This window comes from Alternaria hordeiaustralica (genome assembly GCF_023758085.1).
Source record: "Alternaria hordeiaustralica strain BMP 2776 chromosome Unknown scaffold_47, whole genome shotgun sequence".
Taxonomy (NCBI): domain Eukaryota; kingdom Fungi; phylum Ascomycota; class Dothideomycetes; order Pleosporales; family Pleosporaceae; genus Alternaria; species Alternaria hordeiaustralica.
The window spans coordinates 60,531-81,582 of record NW_026056819.1 but is presented as its reverse complement, the minus strand read 5'-3'; the positions used below and the strand labels follow the sequence as shown (position 1 = coordinate 81,582).

General features: G+C 53.0%; 8 protein-coding genes across 8 annotated transcripts; 3 read left to right on the top strand and 5 right to left on the bottom strand.

Annotated features, from left to right (window-relative positions):
* Nucleotides 1-256: 256 nt before the first annotated feature.
* Nucleotides 257-3,850, top strand: J4E84_010825 (uncharacterized protein; the record flags this gene model as incomplete). Its single annotated transcript, XM_049393380.1, has 1 exon — nucleotides 257-3,850. One exon carries the CDS (start codon nucleotides 257-259, stop codon nucleotides 3,848-3,850), a length of 3,594 nt encoding a protein of 1,197 aa, XP_049238911.1.
* Nucleotides 3,851-4,189: 339 nt separating this feature from the next.
* Nucleotides 4,190-5,416, bottom strand: J4E84_010824 (uncharacterized protein; the record flags this gene model as incomplete). The annotated part of the gene is made up of 1 exon (XM_049393379.1): nucleotides 4,190-5,416. One exon carries the CDS (start codon nucleotides 5,414-5,416, stop codon nucleotides 4,190-4,192), a length of 1,227 nt encoding a protein of 408 aa, XP_049238910.1.
* A 1,055-nt stretch (nucleotides 5,417-6,471) lies between these two features.
* J4E84_010823 (uncharacterized protein) lies at nucleotides 6,472-7,779 on the bottom strand (the record flags this gene model as incomplete). Its single annotated transcript, XM_049393378.1, has 1 exon — nucleotides 6,472-7,779. The coding sequence occupies one exon, from the start codon at nucleotides 7,777-7,779 to the stop codon at nucleotides 6,472-6,474; it is 1,308 nt and encodes a 435-aa protein (XP_049238909.1).
* Nucleotides 7,780-8,121: 342 nt separating this feature from the next.
* Nucleotides 8,122-10,211, bottom strand: J4E84_010822 (uncharacterized protein; the record flags this gene model as incomplete). The annotated part of the gene is made up of 4 exons (XM_049393377.1): nucleotides 8,122-8,551; nucleotides 8,605-8,932; nucleotides 9,065-9,180; nucleotides 9,610-10,211. 4 exons carry the CDS (start codon nucleotides 10,209-10,211, stop codon nucleotides 8,122-8,124), a joined length of 1,476 nt encoding a protein of 491 aa, XP_049238908.1.
* Nucleotides 10,212-10,485: 274 nt separating this feature from the next.
* On the bottom strand, nucleotides 10,486-11,907 carry J4E84_010821 (uncharacterized protein; the record flags this gene model as incomplete). The annotated part of the gene is made up of 1 exon (XM_049393376.1): nucleotides 10,486-11,907. One exon carries the CDS (start codon nucleotides 11,905-11,907, stop codon nucleotides 10,486-10,488), a length of 1,422 nt encoding a protein of 473 aa, XP_049238907.1.
* Nucleotides 11,908-12,143: 236 nt separating this feature from the next.
* On the bottom strand, nucleotides 12,144-13,290 carry J4E84_010820 (uncharacterized protein; the record flags this gene model as incomplete). The annotated part of the gene is made up of 3 exons (XM_049393375.1): nucleotides 12,144-12,196; nucleotides 12,246-12,447; nucleotides 12,502-13,290. 3 exons carry the CDS (start codon nucleotides 13,288-13,290, stop codon nucleotides 12,144-12,146), a joined length of 1,044 nt encoding a protein of 347 aa, XP_049238906.1.
* Nucleotides 13,291-13,960: 670 nt separating this feature from the next.
* On the top strand, nucleotides 13,961-14,758 carry J4E84_010819 (uncharacterized protein; the record flags this gene model as incomplete). The annotated part of the gene is made up of 3 exons (XM_049393374.1): nucleotides 13,961-14,095; nucleotides 14,195-14,439; nucleotides 14,560-14,758. The coding sequence occupies 3 exons, from the start codon at nucleotides 13,961-13,963 to the stop codon at nucleotides 14,756-14,758; spliced, it is 579 nt and encodes a 192-aa protein (XP_049238905.1).
* A 1,204-nt stretch (nucleotides 14,759-15,962) lies between these two features.
* Nucleotides 15,963-17,209, top strand: J4E84_010818 (uncharacterized protein; the record flags this gene model as incomplete). Its single annotated transcript, XM_049393373.1, has 2 exons — nucleotides 15,963-16,017; nucleotides 16,200-17,209. The coding sequence occupies 2 exons, from the start codon at nucleotides 15,963-15,965 to the stop codon at nucleotides 17,207-17,209; spliced, it is 1,065 nt and encodes a 354-aa protein (XP_049238904.1).
* Nucleotides 17,210-21,052: the final 3,843 nt, after the last annotated feature.

Below are 21,052 nucleotides of genomic sequence, written 5' to 3'. Positions count from 1 at the left end.
TCGTGGGCGCGCCACGATTTCAGCTCCTCCAATTTGGCAAAAAGAAGGGGAGAGGTGGGGAGCGTACTTGTCAAGCTCCTGTCGCTCTTGTAGCTTTCTTCTGTGGTGGGTACCCGGATGCTTTTCCTTACCCTGCATATTTTCTTTTGTCGCAATCCTGAACCCTTGATTGTCTGCTTTATCAGGCCTTGATGTAAGGTTCGCGAGCATGAAATCTAAGTCTTGCGGTTGCCTTACTAGCAGATACTCAAGCGACATGGAGCCCCCAATTCCCCGCAATATCGACCTTGATCTGGATCGGGATACGACGAGGCCGACTGCGTTGAAACGAAAGGGTTCAACACTGCAAACTTCGGTGGAGGTTATGAGATGCAAGTTCGGGAAGCCAGCGGGATCACCGGAGGGCACTGGCGAGTTCAAGCCATCGAAAGATTGGACACCGATATACTATGCTGTCTACCACCAACGCGAGGCAGCGCTTTCACACTTCCTACGCGCTGGCGCAACACCGAATGATGTCGCTGGCTTGGGACTCCCACCGTTATGCATCGCCATCGCCAACGGCTACGCGAGTCTGGCGAGAATACTGTTAGATGCTGGTGCCGATGCCGATGCTGTGATCAAGACCAGCGGCGAAACAGCCCTTCACATAGCCGTCAAGAATGGCCGCAGCGATCTCATCGAACTTTTGATCCCATACGGACCCAACCTCGAGACGAAGACGAACGACACCGGCGAGACATCCCTCCACTACGCAGCGTCAAAGTCCGGATCATTGGCCACAGTCATGACTTTGCTCAAGCATGGCGCTAGCTACGAAGCGCTCAACGGTCTCGGTCAGACACCAGCTGAAGCTGCTCTACACGCCAACAACATCCAGGGCGCAGTAGCGATCATCAACGCCGCACATGGCAAGCGCAACAAGCTCGAGAAAGAGAGGGAGATGTTGCTGAAGCACGTGAAGAAGACACAGGGCCGTTTCTCCGTAGGCAATGACCTCATCGCGGATATCTTCGCCGCAGCTTGCGATTCAGAGTCCAACGTCCTTGTGGAGGCCATCAAGAGAGATGACGCGAGCTTGGTGGAGATGTTTCTAGAGAAAGGCTCGGATCCGGATCGCGAGACCGCCAACGGCCTTCGTCCCATCTTCGTCGCATTGGAATGTGCCGGTGCGCCGGTAATAAGTGCACTACTGAAGCGCAACCCGGATCTCACCATCCGCGACAGAAAGGGCCTTACTGTACTCCAGGCCACCTTCGAGAGCCCACTAGCCCAAGAGAAGGAGACCATGTCTATCATTCTGGGTGCTCTGCTTGAGCAGGGCGCTGACGCAACAGTGACATACCCGGACGGCAAGACACTGCTTCATCATGCCGTATCTCCTCGTTTCAGCCATCCTAAAATCGCGCTTCAGCTCATCGACGCTGGCGCTGAGGTCAATGCGAGGGACCAAGACGGCGACACGCCTCTCCATCTCGCAACGCACAGTAGAGTCTGCACAGAGCTGTTGCTAAGACAAAAAGCAAACGCAGATCTTACTAATGCTGAAGAGCTTACGCCTTTGCTCAATGCTACAACGAACAGTACAAAAGACCAGGAGCCAGATCTGGAGTCGCTCATTAAGGCATCTGACCTCCGCAAGACCAACATGAACGGACAAACAGCACTGCATCTTGCCGCATCCAATGGATTGGAGGCGACTGTGCAGTCATTACTACGAGCCCGGGCAAACACCGCCATCGGCGACAAGGACAAGAACACGCCGCTTCTTCTTGCCGTAAAGCATCAACAATGGTCCATCGTACCACTGCTCACGATACCACCGAGCATCAACTCCTGGGATGAAGACGGCATGAGTCCTCTCCATCTCATTGCTTGCACCGTACCCAAAGCACCGGCGACATGGAACGACATCGCCGCCATCGTTGGCCCCTTCTGCGAACGCGGCGTCAGCCGGACTACACGCGAGCGATCAGGTGCTACACCGCTCATCCTTGCCATCAAGACACTGCCGGAGGACGGCTTACCCGTGATCGAGGCCCTGCTAGCACAGAAGGCGGACCGCAAAGCGAGTCGGAACTGCGTCAACCACGAAGATCACAAGAAGCAAGATGCGCTGTTCTACGCGGTGACGACAGGCAAGCCTATCTTCGTGGATGCGCTACTCAAGCACGGTGCCACATTCGACTTTGAAGACTGGGTGCCTGCTAAGAGCAAGTTGCAGCTTTCCGTGGAGGCCGATAAGCGAATTCTAAAGCTTTTTGCGCAGTACGAGTGGATGAAGCGCGCAGGGTTACTGCGAAGACGGCCTAGCAATCCTGTTGCGGAAGTCTCGTCTTTCTCCACGACGTTGCCTGTCAAGGACCTTGAGCAGATGGTCGCGATGGGTTTGGATGTGAATGCTTTACCGCGATCAGCTCTGGGCGTCTCTTTGATATGCGCGGTCCTTCGCCACATTACTCTTCAACCGCCAATGCCCGCGGAATACGTCTTGAGCATACTCAATGTGGTTCTTGATGGAGGTGCGAACCCGAACGCGGGCATTCCTCGAAGCTCAATGCGTTCGTCGTCGCCACAGTCTGCGCCAGAGTCAACGCAGACCTCTGTTCTGACGCAGCATCCGCTCACATTCTTGCTTGAAGAGTGCCCGGAAGTCGCATTGGATGTCCTGATGCTGCTGGTAGTGAAGGGTGCGCAGCTTACTATCGCATCTCCGTTTTCCCACGGCCGCTTACCACTTCACTCGGCGGTTGTGGCGCATCGCTTTGATGTGGTGCAAGAGTTCCTGCTGCACGGGGCGGACGTGAACAGTCTCGATAACAAGAGACGAACACCACTCTTCATGGCCGCTGAAGGTGGGGATTGGGAGATCTTGAACTTGTTGCTTCGGAGCGGCGCCAGCATGGACACGCTCGATGTAGAGAACAACACACCCTTGCACGCCGCAGCTGTCGGTGGCAATGACAAGATTGCCTCCTCCCTCCTCCTTGAAGGCGCCAAAGCAAATGTAAAGAACGTGGCAGGCCTGACACCCATGGCATGTGTAGGCGACAACTATTCCGAGGAAGGTCGGAGCCTAATCGTAGCCATGCTCAAAGAAGCCGAAGAGAAGGAGCAAAAAGACGAACAAGACCAACGGAAATTCATCGAAGCAACAGCCGCGCACGAAGCCAAGATCCAGCAGCTGAAGGATGACGAAGCGAAAGCAAAATTCCAACGAGAGCAAGACGCGCTCCTCCGCATCCAAAAAGCCAACGAAGAAGCCGCAGCTCAACGTCTCCCCCAGCAACAACACCAACAGTCCCTCCCCGCCCCAATGCCCACATCACCACCACAACCCACAACGCGCAAACCGTCCTTCCTATCCCGAAAAACCTCCCTCTTCTTCAACAAGTCCAAAGCTGCGACCCCACAACTCCCTTCAGATACCCTCCCCAAACCAAAACAAGCATCCCTCCTCCGTCTCCGCATCAACACACCACCCACCAAGCCCCAACCCCTTCACCCAAACTCCGACCTCACGCCACCCCCCGTCATCACCAACCGCGCCATCCCTTCCCCCCACATCCTCGCCAGCCCCGACTTCTTCAGCACGGAGTTCAACAATATGATGGACCCAACACGGCCTGTTGTCGCGCTGCCGGCGGCGATACAGCGGCGCACGACGGCGGCGAGAGTGGATAGTGGGTTGAGTGAGAAGCGGGGAAGTAGGAGTAGTAGTGGTGTGATGGGGATTTTGGATTTGGAGATTGTGAATGAGAAGCTAAGTAGTCCGAAGGTGGTTCAGAGGGAGAGTGGGGGGGAGTTGGCGGATTGGTTGGCGTTGACGAGGTTGATGGATGGGTTGTGAGAGGTTGACGTCTCTTTTTCTTGAGATTTCACGACTTCTCTTTTTGTTTATACCAGATCTTTCTTCTTTTTGCTTCTTCGATATTTCATAGCTTTCACGTTGGCGATATCCTTGCGGCATATCTTGGAGTGCGCTTTCCTTTGTAGTAGTGGTACTTGCCTGGAGGTATACGATGCTAGGATGTACATGTTGATACCCGGACTTTTGATTCTGTACAATACACTTGTTGACCAACTGTCCCAGTTGGTCGCCCTGTTGCAATTCAAGTGCGTACAACAATTGCTATCGGATCTACCCCGTATCCCAAGCGTTTGAACCTCATCTACGTATGCCGTGCTCTCATCCTTCAACTTCCTCTTCCTCATCGTCATCATCATCCTCTTCCCAATCAAACGCCCCCTCCTCATCGCTATCCTCCAACAACCGATCAACAATATCATCCTGATTCTTCCACACCCGCTTCACAAGATCGAAAACCCAATCCGGTCTAACCTCCACCTTCTCGGCGGCCTTCTTAAAGCGCTCCTGAACACACACCAACCCATTCTCCACGTCGTCATACGACGGCACTTTCGTCCTAACCATCCCGAGAACATCATCCTCAATCACAATATCCAGTGTCTCCAGCTGAGCCTTAGCGATGTCGCGGAAGAAGTTATTCCAGTTGCCGCAAAAAGCGTTGACAATAGTCAGGTGTTTGAGACTCTGGTGGAAGTGGTTCAAACAGTCTGGGTGCCATAGAAGAACATCTGCCGAAGCTTCAAATCGTGGGTCGTATCGAATGGTTAGGGACTCAAGTTCTGCTGCCTTCCAGCCGTGGGTGGCTGGACCCGGATTGTTCACAGATCTGACCTGGCCAAAATATAAAGTCAGGTCGCGTAGGCTGGGGAAGCTGTCATTGGTTAAGAGTATTTCGGTGTGAACCGGTGGGGGGGTCTCTCGAGAATAGACATTTGTCAAGGTGAGTCTGTCGTCGTTACTACTCCCAACACGAAGGAATCTCAACGATAGGTGGTTGAGACATAGCTTGTTTGTTTGTGTGAGAACCTCGCTCAAGACGTATTTCGAAACGGAGGTCTTGAAGGATTGGAATCCAATAGAAGGTACTGGCATTGCGAAGTTGGTTGGGTGGATTTCGGCTCGCTGTAGAGCTCGAAGTGCAACGTCAAGGCCGATCATCATTCCGCTGTATGCGACGGCCTCCGAGCTTGCGTCTCGCTTTGAGCCCCTGGTGTATGGGCTCCGGCATCCCTGCAAGCGGCCGTGCTCTTCACCAACTTCCTTGAATAGCGTTTCGTAACGGCTCCAGGCATCGGTCTCGGGTTCGACAAAGGCGAAAGTATGTAATTGCTTGAATGGAGCCAAGCTTTTCGCGATGGTGGTTATCAGCCCCTCTTTCGCTAAGACGTATTCGGCGACGGCATCATAATGCGCCCCATATAATCTGGGGTGTACGATGGAAGAGTACCATACTTTGCCGAAGATGGACTTGTTTTCCTCTTTCAACTTTTCCCAGCGCGACTCCAGATCAGGTAGAACTATTGTTCTCAACCAACCCACATTCATCTCTGAAGAGGACTCGGGAAAGAGGTTTTGTGCATAGTTCCTACTCCCAGCTACCCTGTCGTTTTCTATCTCTTCTGAAAGCGTCGAAGCGTGCGCGAACCTTTCCAACAGGGCGGTTCTGCGTTGCATCCGGAATCTGTCCTGAGCCGATACCGTACGTTCCGTGACTTCTTTGATTGCATTATTATGTCGATGATTTGCTTCGTCTCTGAGAGCGACAGGATTTTCGTGATATTCCTCATAACAGCAAGTCATGCGAAGAGACTTGATCGCCTGGGCTAAGGCATCCACCTTGCTGATTTCATTCAACGAGCGAAGATCATGGGGACTACGAATATCCCAAGCCTATGGTAAGATATCAATGTCAGCTGTGCCGATCGTACTAGACGACGTTCCGCTCCCGGCGCATCTTGTCCTTGCGTCGAAGCTGGTAGCGTACATACCTTTGCTTGAAGAGCCTCGACGAGGTGTGATTGGGCACATGCTTTGAATCGCTTGTTCACCAGTCGCATCACCGCCATTGGCGTGCCACCAGCGACCACCAAGTCTGTAATGAGGTTTAGTAGCTCGTTCGGTAGACTACCGAGTTGCGCTTTGTCATCGCCGATATCTGCCATAACCGCGTCTGTAGAGGCGGTCATTGTCGGCCCTGGAATGCTCTTTATGTATCCTAAGGATATTAAGTGTGAGGACGAAAAGTGAATGTTGACATTCAAGACGGTAGCGAAGTATGTGGCACAGTATGTACCTCCGTAGCAGTGGGGTCGTCTAGCGTGGCGCTAGCCGTCACGCAGCAGACCCTAGTACCAAATCTTCGAAGGCCTTCGCGTGCCAGCGTTCAGTACATCAGCGACGCGACGTAACTGCTCGGGGACTTTGTTAGTCGTTTGAACACATGTGGTGCATCGCAGTCACAGTAATGTATGTATTCATATCAATTCGTTGTCCCATATCATGGCTGCATACTACCGAGGGAACCCCACACTTTCGTAAATGCTCAGTACGCCTGCAATGCCCAAATAGATACACGCCCAGCCCATAAATCTCTACATATTTCATACGCTCAACGCAGCAGGAGCCGCCATCTCCTGCGGTGGGATGGCCACAGTTGCTTCTGGCTCCACTTCAGGCACCTTGACGCGCTTGGCCTCAGGTTCGTCATCATCCCGTTCCTTGCGCTTCTCCTTTCGCTCGACAGCATCGCTTTCTGGATTTGCTGCTTCCTTGACCCGAGCGCGCTTAGAGGCGCGAGATTCGTTCTGCGGTATGCCCAGATGCTCGTCAACAACGTTGGCCTGCTGTAGCAAGTCGTCAACGTTCTCCAGGCCCAGCGCCTTGATGCAGTCCGTGTAACACTTTGACTTGTTCATCGCCTGATACGCTTTCTCCTTCCCGGGTATCATCTGACTGAGCAGATACTTTGTGTTTCCCCACCGGTTCTCTACTTGTAGCGCGAAACGCATGTATTCGGTGACAACGGTCTTCCACTGCGATTTCCACTCGTGTGGCCCACCTTCTGAGTCGGGTCGGAACACGCTGGGGTTCTTCTCGGCTGCGGTTGCGATCATTGCGCCGTCGACGTTGAACTCTTCCGCGAGCTTGAGGGCTTCGGTGCGCGATGTGACGTCGCCGTTCATCAGGCATGCGACGCCTGCTTCGTGGCATATCTCTCCGATCATCTTGAGCTGGTCTCGAATCGCGCGCTCTCTGGGTCGCATGGGTGTGGTTCTACAGTGCACCGTGAGGCCCGTGATGCCGGTGCGCACCAGTCTCTTCACCAATGCCGCTGTCTCTTCTGGCGTGTCCAAAATTCTGATCTTGACGCTGATGCCGATCTCGAATGGCTTTCCCACTTCTTCCACGAGACTCGTCAGGATGTTGCAAAGCAGGTCTGGTGTCTTCAGCAACGCTGCGCCCATGCCGCCGGAAGTCGAGAACGGCTTAGGGCAGCCAGAATTGACATCAATGCCTGCAACATCCGCTGCGACCATCTTGGCTGCCTGAACTGCCAACTCAGGATTCGCCGTACCAATCTGATATATGAGCTTTCCCTTCTCCAGCTCCGGATGTATGCGGTATAGGACGCTTTCGCGATTCTCGGGATCGAGGGTGGGGTTTTTGATCTTCGAAGTCGGCAGGCGCGAGAACTCTAGTGTATTGGTGTGCGGGTTCAGTCGCTTCGTGGTGCCAATCATGGCGCGATCGATGGTTTCGGGTCCCCAGACCAGGTCGGCGCCGTACTTCAGCGCGAGGAGGCGTGAGGGCAGTTCGCCAGAGCGCACCATGGGCGCAAGCACCACTTTGCCACGGTAGTCGACGCCATTCTTGGGGATGGGAACGCGGGCGGGCTCGTTGGATGTCATGGCTCGTGTTATCGATCGTGATAGGGTTCGAAGCATAACATGCCTTCACAGGAAGAGGGCGGAGGATTGGGATGTGAGTGGGGAATGAAATCGTAGCGGCGTTCTGAAAGTTCGGTGCACGTGCCTTCGTGGGTGGGGTTAGCGCGGGGGCGTCACTGCAGGTACAGCCTGACAGCCCTCACCATCTCCTTTACATAGCGAACTTTGCTGGACATCTGAGGCAAGACACTGAATATCAAGCAATCTTCTGGAGGCCACTCGTGTTTCTGGAGCTCGAGCCGATACCCTGCTGCCCGCTATCAACTTCGAAACCTTCAGGTCCTTTCGCAAGATCGCTATCATTCAAACAAACACGAACTCCCGCTCTTCGTCAGCGTTGCTCTCTTCCAAAATTCCCTTCTCAACATTAGCCTCTTCAACGTTGCTCTCGTTGGAAGTACCCACCTCATGGCTCTCACTTTCCAGAGGATGCACATACGCATCACCTACGAACTTCCAAATCTCCGGCTCATGGTCCGTAGCAGCAGTGACTTTTGTGATCACGTGTAACATCGGCGCCCCATTAAGCGCGACTAGAACATCACCCGGTTGCACACCCGACATCGTTATACTGAACAGCCCTTTCTTAGTCTTGAAGAGCTGCTTGCTACGAAACTCCTGCATGGCGTCCAAGAACTTGTACGCGTTCGGATAGCGGTCCTCTGCACTAATAACGTCTTCGGAGTCTGCCACCGAGGCATATGTCTGTGGATCTTCCGGGCCCGTATTCAATCTACACCCCGTAAGTATGGTGACAGGAGCCCAGTGCCAACAAGAGAAGCGTACTTCTGGGTTGCTGTATCGACCACGATACCCTTCAGCTGTCGGGCCATCGCTTGAAAGTCTTGATACCAATCGTGACTTATCACCTCGTCCATGTAGTATTTTTGGTTGTTGACCAGCGTCTGCCAGTATCCTCGTAGATTTCGATGGTTTTCAAGTCCCTGCTGCCGCCACGCTTCACAGTTGCTCGAGGTGTGCCCCAAAGCATCGTCGGCAGTTATCTTTTCCCAGTCTGCGACAGCGATGAGTAACCCTCTTTCCTCAGGTCGAGATAGATATTGTCCTATACTAGGGGAAGGTATCATTGCGAATGCTGTCATGACCTCATCGACTGCCGTACCTGTCAGTACCAATTCGTCTGAACCCAAGCCACCCCGCGAACGTAAGACCTTATTAGCAGCTGCGTATCGAGACGGTCTTTCGCACTCGAACTCAACCGGCCCCAACGTCCGGAGCCCTGGACTATGGAAATCCGGTACCCAGGACGGTAGACCTGTGCGTTTGTCCACTCTGAACGCGCTGCGCAACCATTCCCACAGATAGGCCCTGTCGGGCGGCGCAGCGAAAGCAAATACGAATCTGGTTGCTCGCGTGAACAGGTCTTCCACTGAAACGTATGCTACCTCTGGATCGAGGCAGGTTCGTCGTAGAATCTCTGCATCCACTAAGCCCAGCAAACCTAGGACACGATCTTCCGGTTTGAGGCATATATGTGAACACGATATAAGCATCGTTATTGCCAGCATCAGGGCTTGTGCATTGACCGCCTCGACGTCTTTGGCACTCCTCCAATCCTTCACGATGATTCGGATGGAGAACATTGTACCTTTCCCATACTTTTGTCTCTGTTCAATTTGCACTGACTCATCGCAAAGTTCCGCAAAATCTTGGCATCGTCTGAACTCATATTTGAGGCACGTCCACAAAGTTCCATCTTTAAGCGCGTCATTCAAGGTTTCCCAGCTGCATTCGTTATCCCCACAAAGGAAGGTCAGATCATGGGCCAACGCCGCTTCTTGTATGACCCATAGTCTTCCAAACCAGTCGTTCGAAACAATATGATGGAGAGCGAGTTTCACTGGCATTTCGACGGTTTCAAGATTGAGTCTCTCCTCTTCATCGTCGATACTCTCAAAGTGGCGGCTGCGTTTGTATTCTGCTAGCTCCTTTAGAAAGCGGAGAGCGTCAGGAATGCGTTCTTGATACTTCGTAGTACCAAGCCATACCCATACTTTCTTCGCTTGCTTGTACACGCGATTCATTTCCCGGATCTGCACCATCTTCTCTTCATGATCCGCCTGGTTGATACAAATAGCGTCGACCCAGATCGGCCGTACCGGCCGGGTATCTCCGCGGCGCGCAAGATACGGTAGTGCAGTATATAAATTGCGATGCACTTGCGCAGTGCAGTCATTCAGGGTAATGTTGAGACGTTCAGAATCAGAGCCCCACACATAAGATAGCGCGTCGAATTCCAAGTCGGACTGGTCGAGACCAACCGTTTGTAGCCTCCAGGTATGGCCGTCCGCGGTCTTGTTGGAAGCGGCAGTGAGCAGACGGATGTAGCCTGCTGGCAACGGGTCGTAAACGAAAGGCGGAGGTTCTGTCATGCTGGATCCGCGAAGAGAAAAGTGGAGCGTCGTTTTAAAGACTTAGCATCTGAAGTGCGGGGCGCGACTTCCGCATCCTGGGGAGAGTGGCAGTCAAGAAAGCATGTTTACTAAGCTCGATCGAGATTAGGCTATTCACGGCGGCGGTAGATGTGCGCAGTGTCTGCATTGACATTTGATTCGTTCAACAGTAGTATCTACGAAACTGAACAGGCCTGCAGCCTACATCAACATGAAAGCATACAAAACATGTGAGCTGGCGGTGATGTAGGCTCTAGACCTGTTCATCTTTTTTCTTGCCGGTAAGTTCGTCCTCTGCCCAACGTCTGGCGAGCGCATCCATATGCCCTGGTGGGTCGACAACAACAGTCTTTGCGGCGCCATAGAACAGTGCTTTCGGAACGTCTGTGATGAGCACAACCTCGTGCGGGCCGTCGCCATAACTATCAGTAATCTCCAAGCGCTCGAGATTGAGATTTCGACAAAGCTCAAATATCGACTTGTATTTGTCGATGTACATGTCCACGAACGTCATTTGGCGAAGTGTTTCTTTAAACAGCGCGATGAAATTGATTAGCCTCGCGTGGTGGTCGACTTTGGTGTCTCTGAATACGAGGTTCGCCACAGTGGGTACGTCGATGCCTGATGGAAGCGGTCTGCCGCCGAGGGTACTTTGGTGAAAGGAGCCATCCAGAACGAGCGTGCGTAATGCTGGAAATGTGTCTCTGGTGATGGCCACGGTCGACAATGCTTGGGGTGGATTTTGTGGAAACCCACCCTCGCCAAACTCATCTCGGAGAATCAGGACCTCGACTTCGCTCGAGACCTTTTTGATGACTTGTATCGTAGCTTGTATTGTGAAGCAATGTAATCCGTTCATCTCCGTAACGAGTTCGAGTCTCTTGGGAAGAACGATAGATTGCGCTAGGGCGCTGAGGAGGAGGTCTTGACCTATCTGAATGCCTGAGTGCTCATATATGTACCAAAATATGTCGACGTCCTTGATCATTGCCATTTCTCGAAAGACTTCGGTGAATCTGCCCGCGACTCTCCTGGCGCAGTAATGGATGTTGACGATATTCGGTAAAGCTTCCAGACACGATAGAACGAGTTGCCAAAGCTGACTGCTCCTAACAGCATCCTGGAGTGTACGTGCAGTACTGCTGTGATAGTCATCGGAAGACAACCATAGCTCCGGGTACCAATCGAGCTCGCTCTTGATGATAGCCTGAGTCCTATTCAAAAGACCAGCTTCGAATACGTCTTCGTGCTTATAAACTCCACCAGTTTCCACGTTACCAACCTCTGGCAGGAGGTGCTCGGTGTAGCGAGAAGTGACGGTCAATTTTCGAGCCCACGGGGTCAAATCCTTGCAATTCGCTAAGGCCACGAGGTTTTCCATGCTCTGCTTCGAGCATAGGTCGAAGGTGGTCTCGTCGGTTACTTTTGCAAGAGCCCGCCACGCGTGGTTGTAAATGGTGCGGCTCACGTATCTAAGCGCGAGTTTGGAAGCGCGGGGTTGCCCGCTGCGCGTTTCTTGCATACATCGTCTGTTGAGAGATACCGTTGTTTCCGTCAGTGCGGGTTGCACTTCGCGTACCGCTTCGTGCAGGATCCTTTCGAGGAGTTCAGCTGGTAGTGACTCCAGCCGGCTCGTTGCCACTGGGTATCGAGGAGTCGACATCGTCGCGGCCATTGAAGCTGGTGTCAGTTGCGAGGTCATGTAGCTGTCAGGGCGGGAGGTGAGCTTATTGAGTGCGCTGGGTGTCGAGTGTAGCTCAACTGTCGAGATCGCGCGCCTGAGGGAGGCGGCTACGTCAGGTGTGACCGCGCGCGTCCGCGGTGGCAGGAGCACCTCGTCGCACAGACTCACCAAGATCACGCATAGAGTTACACATTCAGCAGAAAGTCGATTGATGATCAATTACACCTCTACAACCTCGCCTTGACTGCCTCAGGATCTGCGACCTGTACCATGATTTTGCCTGCAGTGGTTAGTAACTTGACTCTACATTGCTGATTGGACGAGCTTACCGGTGTTCTTTCCCTCGAACAGTCCCACTAGCGCGTCCTCGGCCTTGTTGATGCCTCCTTGGATGATTGTCTCTTTCCTCTTGAGCTTGCCTTCGGAGAGCCACTGCGCGAGCTGCTTCCTGGCCTCGGCGTACTTGTCCGCGAAGTCAAAGACGACGAAACCTTGCATGCGAATGCGCATTGAGATGATCATCATATAGTTCTATGAATGGATTAGTAGGTTGATGCAAAGACTCAGTGACCGAATACAGCATACCTTTGGTCCTTGCGGCTTCTTTTTGTTGTACTCCGAGATCGCCCCGCACATGACGAAGCGCGCGAAAGGCTTCGCTCGAGAGAGAGCAAGATCAAGGATCTCTCCGCCTACATTGTCGAAGTACACATCGATCAGGCCCTTGGTTGCAGCCCTGAACTTCTTTGCAAACTCTGGGTCCTTGTAGTTCAGCGCCTCGTCAAAGCCGAGTTCCTCCTTCAACCATGATACTTTGCTGTCCTCACCAGCGAGACCCAGAACCTTGGCGCCCTTCAGCTTCGCGATTTGACCGACCACACTTCCAGTAGCGCCAGCTGCACCGCTGACGACTACAAAGTCTCCAGCTTTGATCTGGCCAATTTCTAGGAGTCCAAAGTAGGCGGTAAGGCCGGTCATTCCCAATACGCCCAGCGCATCGGTTGGTACAGCCCCCTCCGGCAGATCCAACGACTCAACATGCTTCTCATTCAGCACCGAGTACTCGGACCATCCGCACATACCAGTCGCGTAGGTACCGACGGGGAATTTCTTGCTCTTACTCGCAACGATAAGGCCAATACCGCTACCACGCATGACGGCACCAATCTCAACCGGAGGAATGTAAGAACGCGTTGGGTTCAGCCAGCCGCGCATAGCCGGGTCAAGTGATAGGTAGAGTGTCTGGAAAAGTACCTCGCCATCTTTTAGTGACGATGCCGATGGAACTTCTTGCTGCTTTGGTGTGAAGGTTTTGCCGGCGACAACAGCGTCCACTGGCCGTTCGGCAAGGTGGATCGATGTATATGAAGGCATGATGATGGAGTTGATGAATTGATGGCACGCTTCGGAATGCTTTGGCCGACTTTCGCGGTAGTGATTTGGGGAACGAGACGAGAAAGCAAGGTTCTTTTGAATGGAGATGGATGGTATAGGAAGTCAAAAGTAAAGACAGCTCGGTCGCGTTTGTAGTTCGTGTCCGCACAGATCCTCCACAGGTGTTCTGCGGAGAAGATACCGAGGCTCGGGTGGTCGTTTCCCGATTAGGACCGCTACATAATCCAAGGGCCGAACAAAGGAATCTCAACGGCCGTAAGAGTTACTAATCTTCAGTACGCAACTACCGATTGCGTGTGTTTTCAGAGCTGACAATCTCAGACTTCCAGGTATATCTCGAGATGCTCCATAATTTGGGTAGAACTGCACTAGAGTGTCGATGGCCTGCTTCTATGGGCGCATGTTCACGTCAACACGTGCATGAACTGGTCACCTTCTCAATATAATAATAAGTTGCGGAACAGAAGTATAGACCATTCCCTACACGTGAAACGATTTCATGGAGATATGACTTGCAGATGCGATGATTGTTAAGTTCAAGAGCAAGCGACCACAGATGCCAAGCCACTACGAGGGTCTGACTAAGCGAATCTCGAGCTCAGCATCATCGCGAAACCCAGCGGTACCAACGACCGCCAGCAACCTCACGATGCAGTCACTACGCAGAACAGCAGTGGCTGCTGCCCGGACGAGCCGCACCTCACTCACGCGCCAGTCGCGCCGTTTCGCACACGATGAGCACGCTCACGGCCACCCGACCCCAGCCGCCGACGAGCCCATGGGCGTATGTCAACCGCCCTTTACCCCTCCCAGATGGTCCTAGGCCTCTTCCGAGATATCGCACTACTACACAAAGGACAATACTGACTCAATTGGCATGTAGTATGGCTTCTTCATGACCATTGGCGTCATCCCCGTCGGAATCGCCGTATACGCCTTGTCGCGACCGGACGGCGAGAACAACGAGCCCTACATTACCCGCATGATCTCCAATGCGACGGCTGGACTACACGAGAAGTGGACTTCGCAGAACGACCACCACGTGCGCATGATCGAGCAGGCGGGTGAGGACAGGGTGCTGTTCGCGAACACACGGCCCCAGGAATACGTCGACATGAAGTTCCCAGAGTACGTATACCCGGAATGAGGCACGCAGTCCTATAGGAGGAGGAACTATGACTTGGGATGAAGGCGAATCAGCGCACATGGAGGGGGATTGGTATGGAAGTGTCAGGCTAACGAATACAGGATCATGAACGTCGGATCGCCATACAACGTCCCCGCTGGAAGCCAAGTGCAAATGGACAAGGTTATCGAGAAGTACAAGAAGCTGGCGTACGAGGACAATGAGCGCAAGCTGGAGAAGTTGAGGAATAACGACATCTCGTCCGAGACGCCCGTGACAGGCCCAAAGACCCGCGTCAAGAAGGCGCCCGACATGTTCTAGATAGAGATGAATTTGGCTCGCTAGATGTACATACACAGGGAATGATATCCGTTTCATTTGTAGTGTCTGTTACTGTGCTTTGACAGTCGGTCTTTGGTATTCAGTGTCGCATCACTATTCTATCATTGTTTCCTGGTCGCCCTGATTCATTGTAAGACAGCCAACCTTCGGTCTTTACGGTGGCAAGGCACAAGATCGACCAAGAAACTAATTTATCCATGACCACATCAAGCCTCAATCTACGGAAAATGTTTCAGGCGTCTATTCATAGAGACAGTACCAGGCCCATCTGCATGGAGGGTGGCGGCCGTTGTTACAAGTGAAAATCATGTCCAACCATGTTACACAGTGACTCTCAGCACAGTCATACTGGGGGCGGTGAGGCTCAGCCACGTTGGTAGTGCAATGTGGGGTATACTGCCTGCGATATTATTGTGACGGAGGGAGCAGGCAGACTTGCGGGTTACAGTAGGCTCAATATTTTGGTACATGAGCATCGTTGTGATGGCTGCTGGCTTCCGTGGTGGTAATTCGGCGCGAAGGCATCGAATCTTGGAGTACCAAGGACTCCCCAGTATACTCGTAAGCATCGCAATGTCCCGGCACGAACGCGTTCATGCTGACGAGCCTAGCAGTCTTACGGTGTTTCGTGCGGGAAACGCACACGTCACGTTCCGTAGGGCAGTTGCTAGGGTTCCGCCCCACTTGACAGCGGGTTCCTGAACGGGGATCATCGCTGATTGGCGAACTGCTACACCAGCATTACCAGACCACGATGAATCCAAGGTGAAGTGAAGGGGAGGTTTGTAGGCGCTTCAAAAGGCTAGACTAGTGTTCACTGCAAAATGCATTGCTTTTGACTTGGCCGCTCCTGTCGCTCGTGATATAACGATCGTTTGGAACCTCATCCGCCCAACCTCGCCGCCTGCCAAATACCAACGAGTGAAGAACAATAGAGGTTGCTAACGATTTGTGAAGATCCGCCGGAGCACGACAAGACCATCAGCAAGGTATGAGTCCCCCTCAACCCAGTCATCTGTTGATGGTGCGCAATCTCCGCTAGATTGCTGCAGTTGCATTCTTTTTCGTGCCTTTTCGTGGGCAATTGCTGAGCAGCAGCACTGGATTGTGGTCGACGGCTCTCGAAAAACCAAAACTAATCCAGAGACAGATGTCCACTCCGGTCGCATTGCGCACTCGAAGCATGCCGCTCCTTCCCTTTCGCAGAAGGAAGGTAGTCGCGGCCGCTACGGCTCCAGGTAAGTTAGCGCTAGGGTGGACCCCTGGCGTGCCCAAACACAGCGCATCACCCATCGTCCTGATTGACGCGCCGCATAAACATCTTTCCTGTCCGCGCTGCGCTGCACAATTGCATTGTTTGGCCCCCCGATGCCGCTTCCTGAAACGCGCCTTCACAACGTTGGATGCTAACCCTCTCAAGACTCGGCCCCATTGCTCCCCGAACTCAACTTCACCGCCCGCAAGAGGAATGACATGAACGGGTCAGCTTGGACCACCGACGACACTTCTCGCACTGCGAACGCCGCACCAGCACGCACGACCTCGACCACCACCATGCCCTCGTACACATCGCCCCGCAACGTCTCAGGCCCGCTAGCTGTCGACAAAGCCGCCATGGCTGCCGCCGCCGATGAGAACAGCCCGTGGGCCCGCCCCAACCACTACAGCACCCCCAACTCAAAGACGTCACAGTATATTGATAAGATCACACAAGAGAACGACCGCCTGCGACGAGAACTCAGGGCCGAGAAGCTCGCAAGAGAAGATGAGGCCAAGCGTTGGTCGGCTGCGCAAACCAAAGCCGAAGACTCCCGCGCCGAGCACCAACATCTCCAAGTGCTTGCCGACACCAATGCGCGAGCCATAGAGCGGAAAGACCGCAAGCTCGAAGAACTCAAAGCCACACTCGACGCCGAAATACAAAGAAGGAAGTCCGCCGAACAGCGAGCCGAAGAAGCGCTGCGGATGCTGGGCGACACACGATCCGAGACGCAGCGACAGCTTTCGCAAGCATACGAGATGAGGGGCATGGCAGACACGAACCTCGAAACCGCACGAGACGGTTTCAAGCGCATCACCGACGGCTACGAGAAGAAGGTCCGCCAAATCAACGATGAGCTCAACGAGCTACGGAGAAAGCGCCTCGAAGACGCCGATAAGATCAAGCGACAGGCCATCATCAGCGACCAGCTACAACACGAATCTTCGCGATCCACACGGGCCGAGGCCAAGCTGGTCAATCTGATGGAGGTATACAAGAAAGAGCACCGCAAAGAGATGGATGGTCTCATACAGGAAGCAGAGAGGCTGCGACGCGCACTGCCAGAGAAGGAGCGCGAGGCACAGAAACTTGTCGATTCGTTGGAGCAAACCCGCGATAAGATGCGATGGGTCATGACTCAACATGAACGGCAAAATGGGGGGAAATGAACGCCTCATCGCATACTCCACACGTCACCCAACAACCCGGTAAAGGGGGCATCGAGCGAGACGCGAGATAGGACCGAGCCAGCATGCGCACCAAGCACGATCCGGCTTCTGCGGTCCCACACAATACGACTATAATGACCAAGCTTTGTTTCCTGGGCTAAATGGCAATCTGTAATATATTTGGATATGGCGTTGAGGTTTGGCATACATCACCACATATGCTGGGATGAATAGGCGTTTATTGGAGATCGTAGTCAGGCTTGACATTCTGACATTGCACGCGCCGGACACTGTTCGGTTGTTTTTGATCCAAGGGCTTTCAGCTGCTGGTTACCTATCTCACTTAATTCATCCATGTATTTGCATGTCGCACAGTCCTACCCAGTCATGCTTTCACTTTCTATTGCTAACACTCAAACTATGCACTGGTCACTTCAACAGGCTGCGATTGATTTTGCCGCCGCCCGCCGTTGCGTCAGCCGCAGCTGATCCTTTGGCGCTCTTTCCCGGGCCCTAAGGCGCCAAGCAAAGCTCCATCGGCCCCTTCCACGCTCAGCTTTGTTTACATCACACTCGAAAATGTCGTCACAGCGCGAGATGGCGCCATCACGTCAATCCCACAGGAACTCAGAGTATCGTGGGTGCGCTTCAATTTTTACGGACTCTCACAATTGTCGGCGGCTTGCACTTCACGAATCGCTCTTTCATTCTACAGTGTTCACTGAGGGCATGACGGTAAGAGTAACCACATCCAAGATAGGCACTCATTGATCACCAAGTTGACACACGTAGATTGAGCTCGAGTCTACCGCTCACACCAGCACTAAGCCACATGGAACCGTCTGAGTTGATTACAGATCCACCAATCCAAGTACAAGTACAACATTACTGGACAACAATTGAAAATGCAGACAAACAACCCCCAAACGCAAGATGCGGAAGTCACTCTACGCGCGCCATGACGACCGCCGGAAAGTACGCGAAGGCTCAAGTTCGGAAGTTACGTTCGTCCTGCACAGCGATCAGTCAGTGCCACAGCGTCACCTCAGTGTATACTCACTGTGAAGTAGCGTCCGTCTAGTTCACGGGAGTACCGCACTGAATGCAGCATTTTCCGGGAATAACCCAGACCGTGTCTCCACGCTCGAGACAGGCAGGGCAGCGACGACCGGGTACCTATAGCGATCAGTGGACGCCCAGGACGATGATGCTTTTTTACTCACCGGCATAGTGACGATGCCTCCAGCGTCATTCATACAAGGAATGGCTACTCTGTCGATGGGCGTGTTCATCCACATGACGCTTCTGGGTAGGTGTCGGTGTTGGAGTTGCATCTTGGAAGACATGGCTGAAGCGAATGACAGTGATGATCTAGAAGAGAGAGGCGAGCAAAATACAACTTGAGGTTTGAAGGAATGTGGAGCGACACTAAAGAATCAAGGTGAACAGAGCGAGTACCTCTCATCTAGGCCAGAGACGCGTCTTTATACATTCTCAGCTTCCCGAACGGCTTCGGTGCACCAGAATTCTCTATCGCTAGCGTAACCCTTGTGCTTCGCAGTGCGCTTGTAGCGCCATCGGTCTGCAGTTTTCCGAATTCAAGGAGACGACTCTCTCCTGTGCCTCTGACCTGCGCGATGTGCATGGTGCGTTGTACACCTCCAACGAGAGCAGATCAGAAAATGCCTGCGCCATGTCTATCCACCTGCCTGGGAGCATATGGACAGGTACATGTCAACCAGTATCCCGGGGACGCTAAACTTCCAGATCGTCTACCTAACCGCAAGTCGCTCTAGAGGCTGTCAACGGCTGTATACACTGGTGCCACAAAGATTTGGACTGCGGAACCAATACCGGTACGCAAGGAGCTCAGCTGCATATCGTAATGGATCAATTTGACGCTGACGACGAAAAGATACGTTCCGCACGAGGTGTCCTTCACCAATATGCGATGAAACAGTACTGCTTCCATCACACCAAGTTGGAATCGCCAAGCCAACTTGAGGTCATTCGATCAGAACTCAATGGCACCACTATGGTTTGCTACCCTATCTTTGCTAGATAGTGTACGTGCGTGTCACGGCACCGTCAGTTTCGCTGAGCCTCGTCGCTTTTTCATTTTGTCAAGTTCGGCGCTAACGAAGCCACGATTATCTACAAGCCCTGCAACATGCAGCCGCAAGCAAACTTACGCCCTATCCCCGCCTTTCTGCACAGTCTAGGCTCGCGATGCTTTTGCAGCCTTGCATGAGCCAAACCGTTTGGCGATACATCCCGCGACCCGCCGCCCGTTTGGACTGCGATCGCCGTTTCGCTTCTTAGCTCATACCGATAGCCGTCCTTCCGTGGTATGACCATCTACAACTGTCGTACGTTCACAGCGGATGTCAATTCGAGCTGTCCAATCTCAAGCATCTGAAAGATGTAGGCAAGCTACGAGATCGCGATCTGAGATAACGGCTTGTCGTTTGTACTACACAATCCTTCGAACCCCGGTCCCTATCTTCCTCAGATTGAGGATGCGTTCCAAGCTCTTGTGTGCGGTGCAATATAGTCACGAGTCAAACTTTCGATCGACCAATCATGACAACCCTGCTGACATCGCTAAGCTTCCTCTACTTGTGGATCATCACTTGGTCTTTTGTCGATGGGACTAACACGTCTGACTCAAGCACTACTACACCTGAGGTATACTTCTCGATGAAGCACCGGTGTTATAACCAGCGAAACGCAGCAGTTTCCTTCGCCTCTTACCCAGGCTTTTCTCATGCCAATCCTCCGGATATTGGAAGGGTGTCGGCAACAGTGCCTTTACTAAGCTCTTTGTCCTCGCGCCCACGTTTCCGACTCAGACCCTGATGAACTGCTTTGAAAGCCGTGGCACAGCGCTCAGTCCGATCTCGGCTGCATGCTTTGCGCCGCAGCTGAAACGGAGTAGGCATTCTCTGTCTCGTTTCTTCGTGCAGGACCCGTGGCTAAACGTTCTCTCCCGACAGCGACTCTTTACTCCCGAACACTACACCGCTCCTTCACGTACCGATGCTTGGCATCGCTGGTCAAACCCTTTCGGCAACAGGTAGACAGTACGAATTCGAAACCCAGTTGCTTCAACCAACGGTACAAATTACGGGCGTTGGAAATGCTACGTCATTATTGTCGACCCGACAACTCACACGAAGATGCGAGGGTATTATCCACCATTAGTCTGGCGCTAATCTGTGTACTGCATCCCCCAGACTAAGGGGCCGTTCCGTCCGCTTACCGTGTCGAATAAACCCGCGTGGTAACAATGGCACTGTCATGCTTCTTTCAGCAAGTGAGCTATCGGGCAAAATTACTCATTCATGGTCATGCGATAGCTGTATTCATCAAAGCTACCACGAATTCGGATTAACCAGGGTACACCATTGTGAAGACTTGCCCGGATCCAGACATACTGTTACCTCCGGGAAAATGAACCATATGGTGCTAAGTACCCACTAAGACTGTCGAAGCACGTTCGATAGTCCCCAGCGATTTTCCTCTCTAGTCGTACACCGGGCTCGAGAGACCGCCTCAGCAGAATTAGTCTTTGGTCAAACGCTGAGAGTAAGAGTATCTCGCAGCATGCCGGGTCTGATCCGTGAGGCCCACCCGTCACTCTCATCACCGAGCGATAGCTGTCAGTCGCTTCACTTCGCGAGCTAGCTACTCACATCATACTTCGCCGCTCGGTGCTCACTTTTGATCTGGTGCACGCGCTACACCGATGAATTCAGAAAAGTTCCCAACCTAACTAAGGCTCTTGTAGCATCCGCTCGGCACGGCTTGCTCGTATCCAGCTCATCACCACAGGTTGAATCA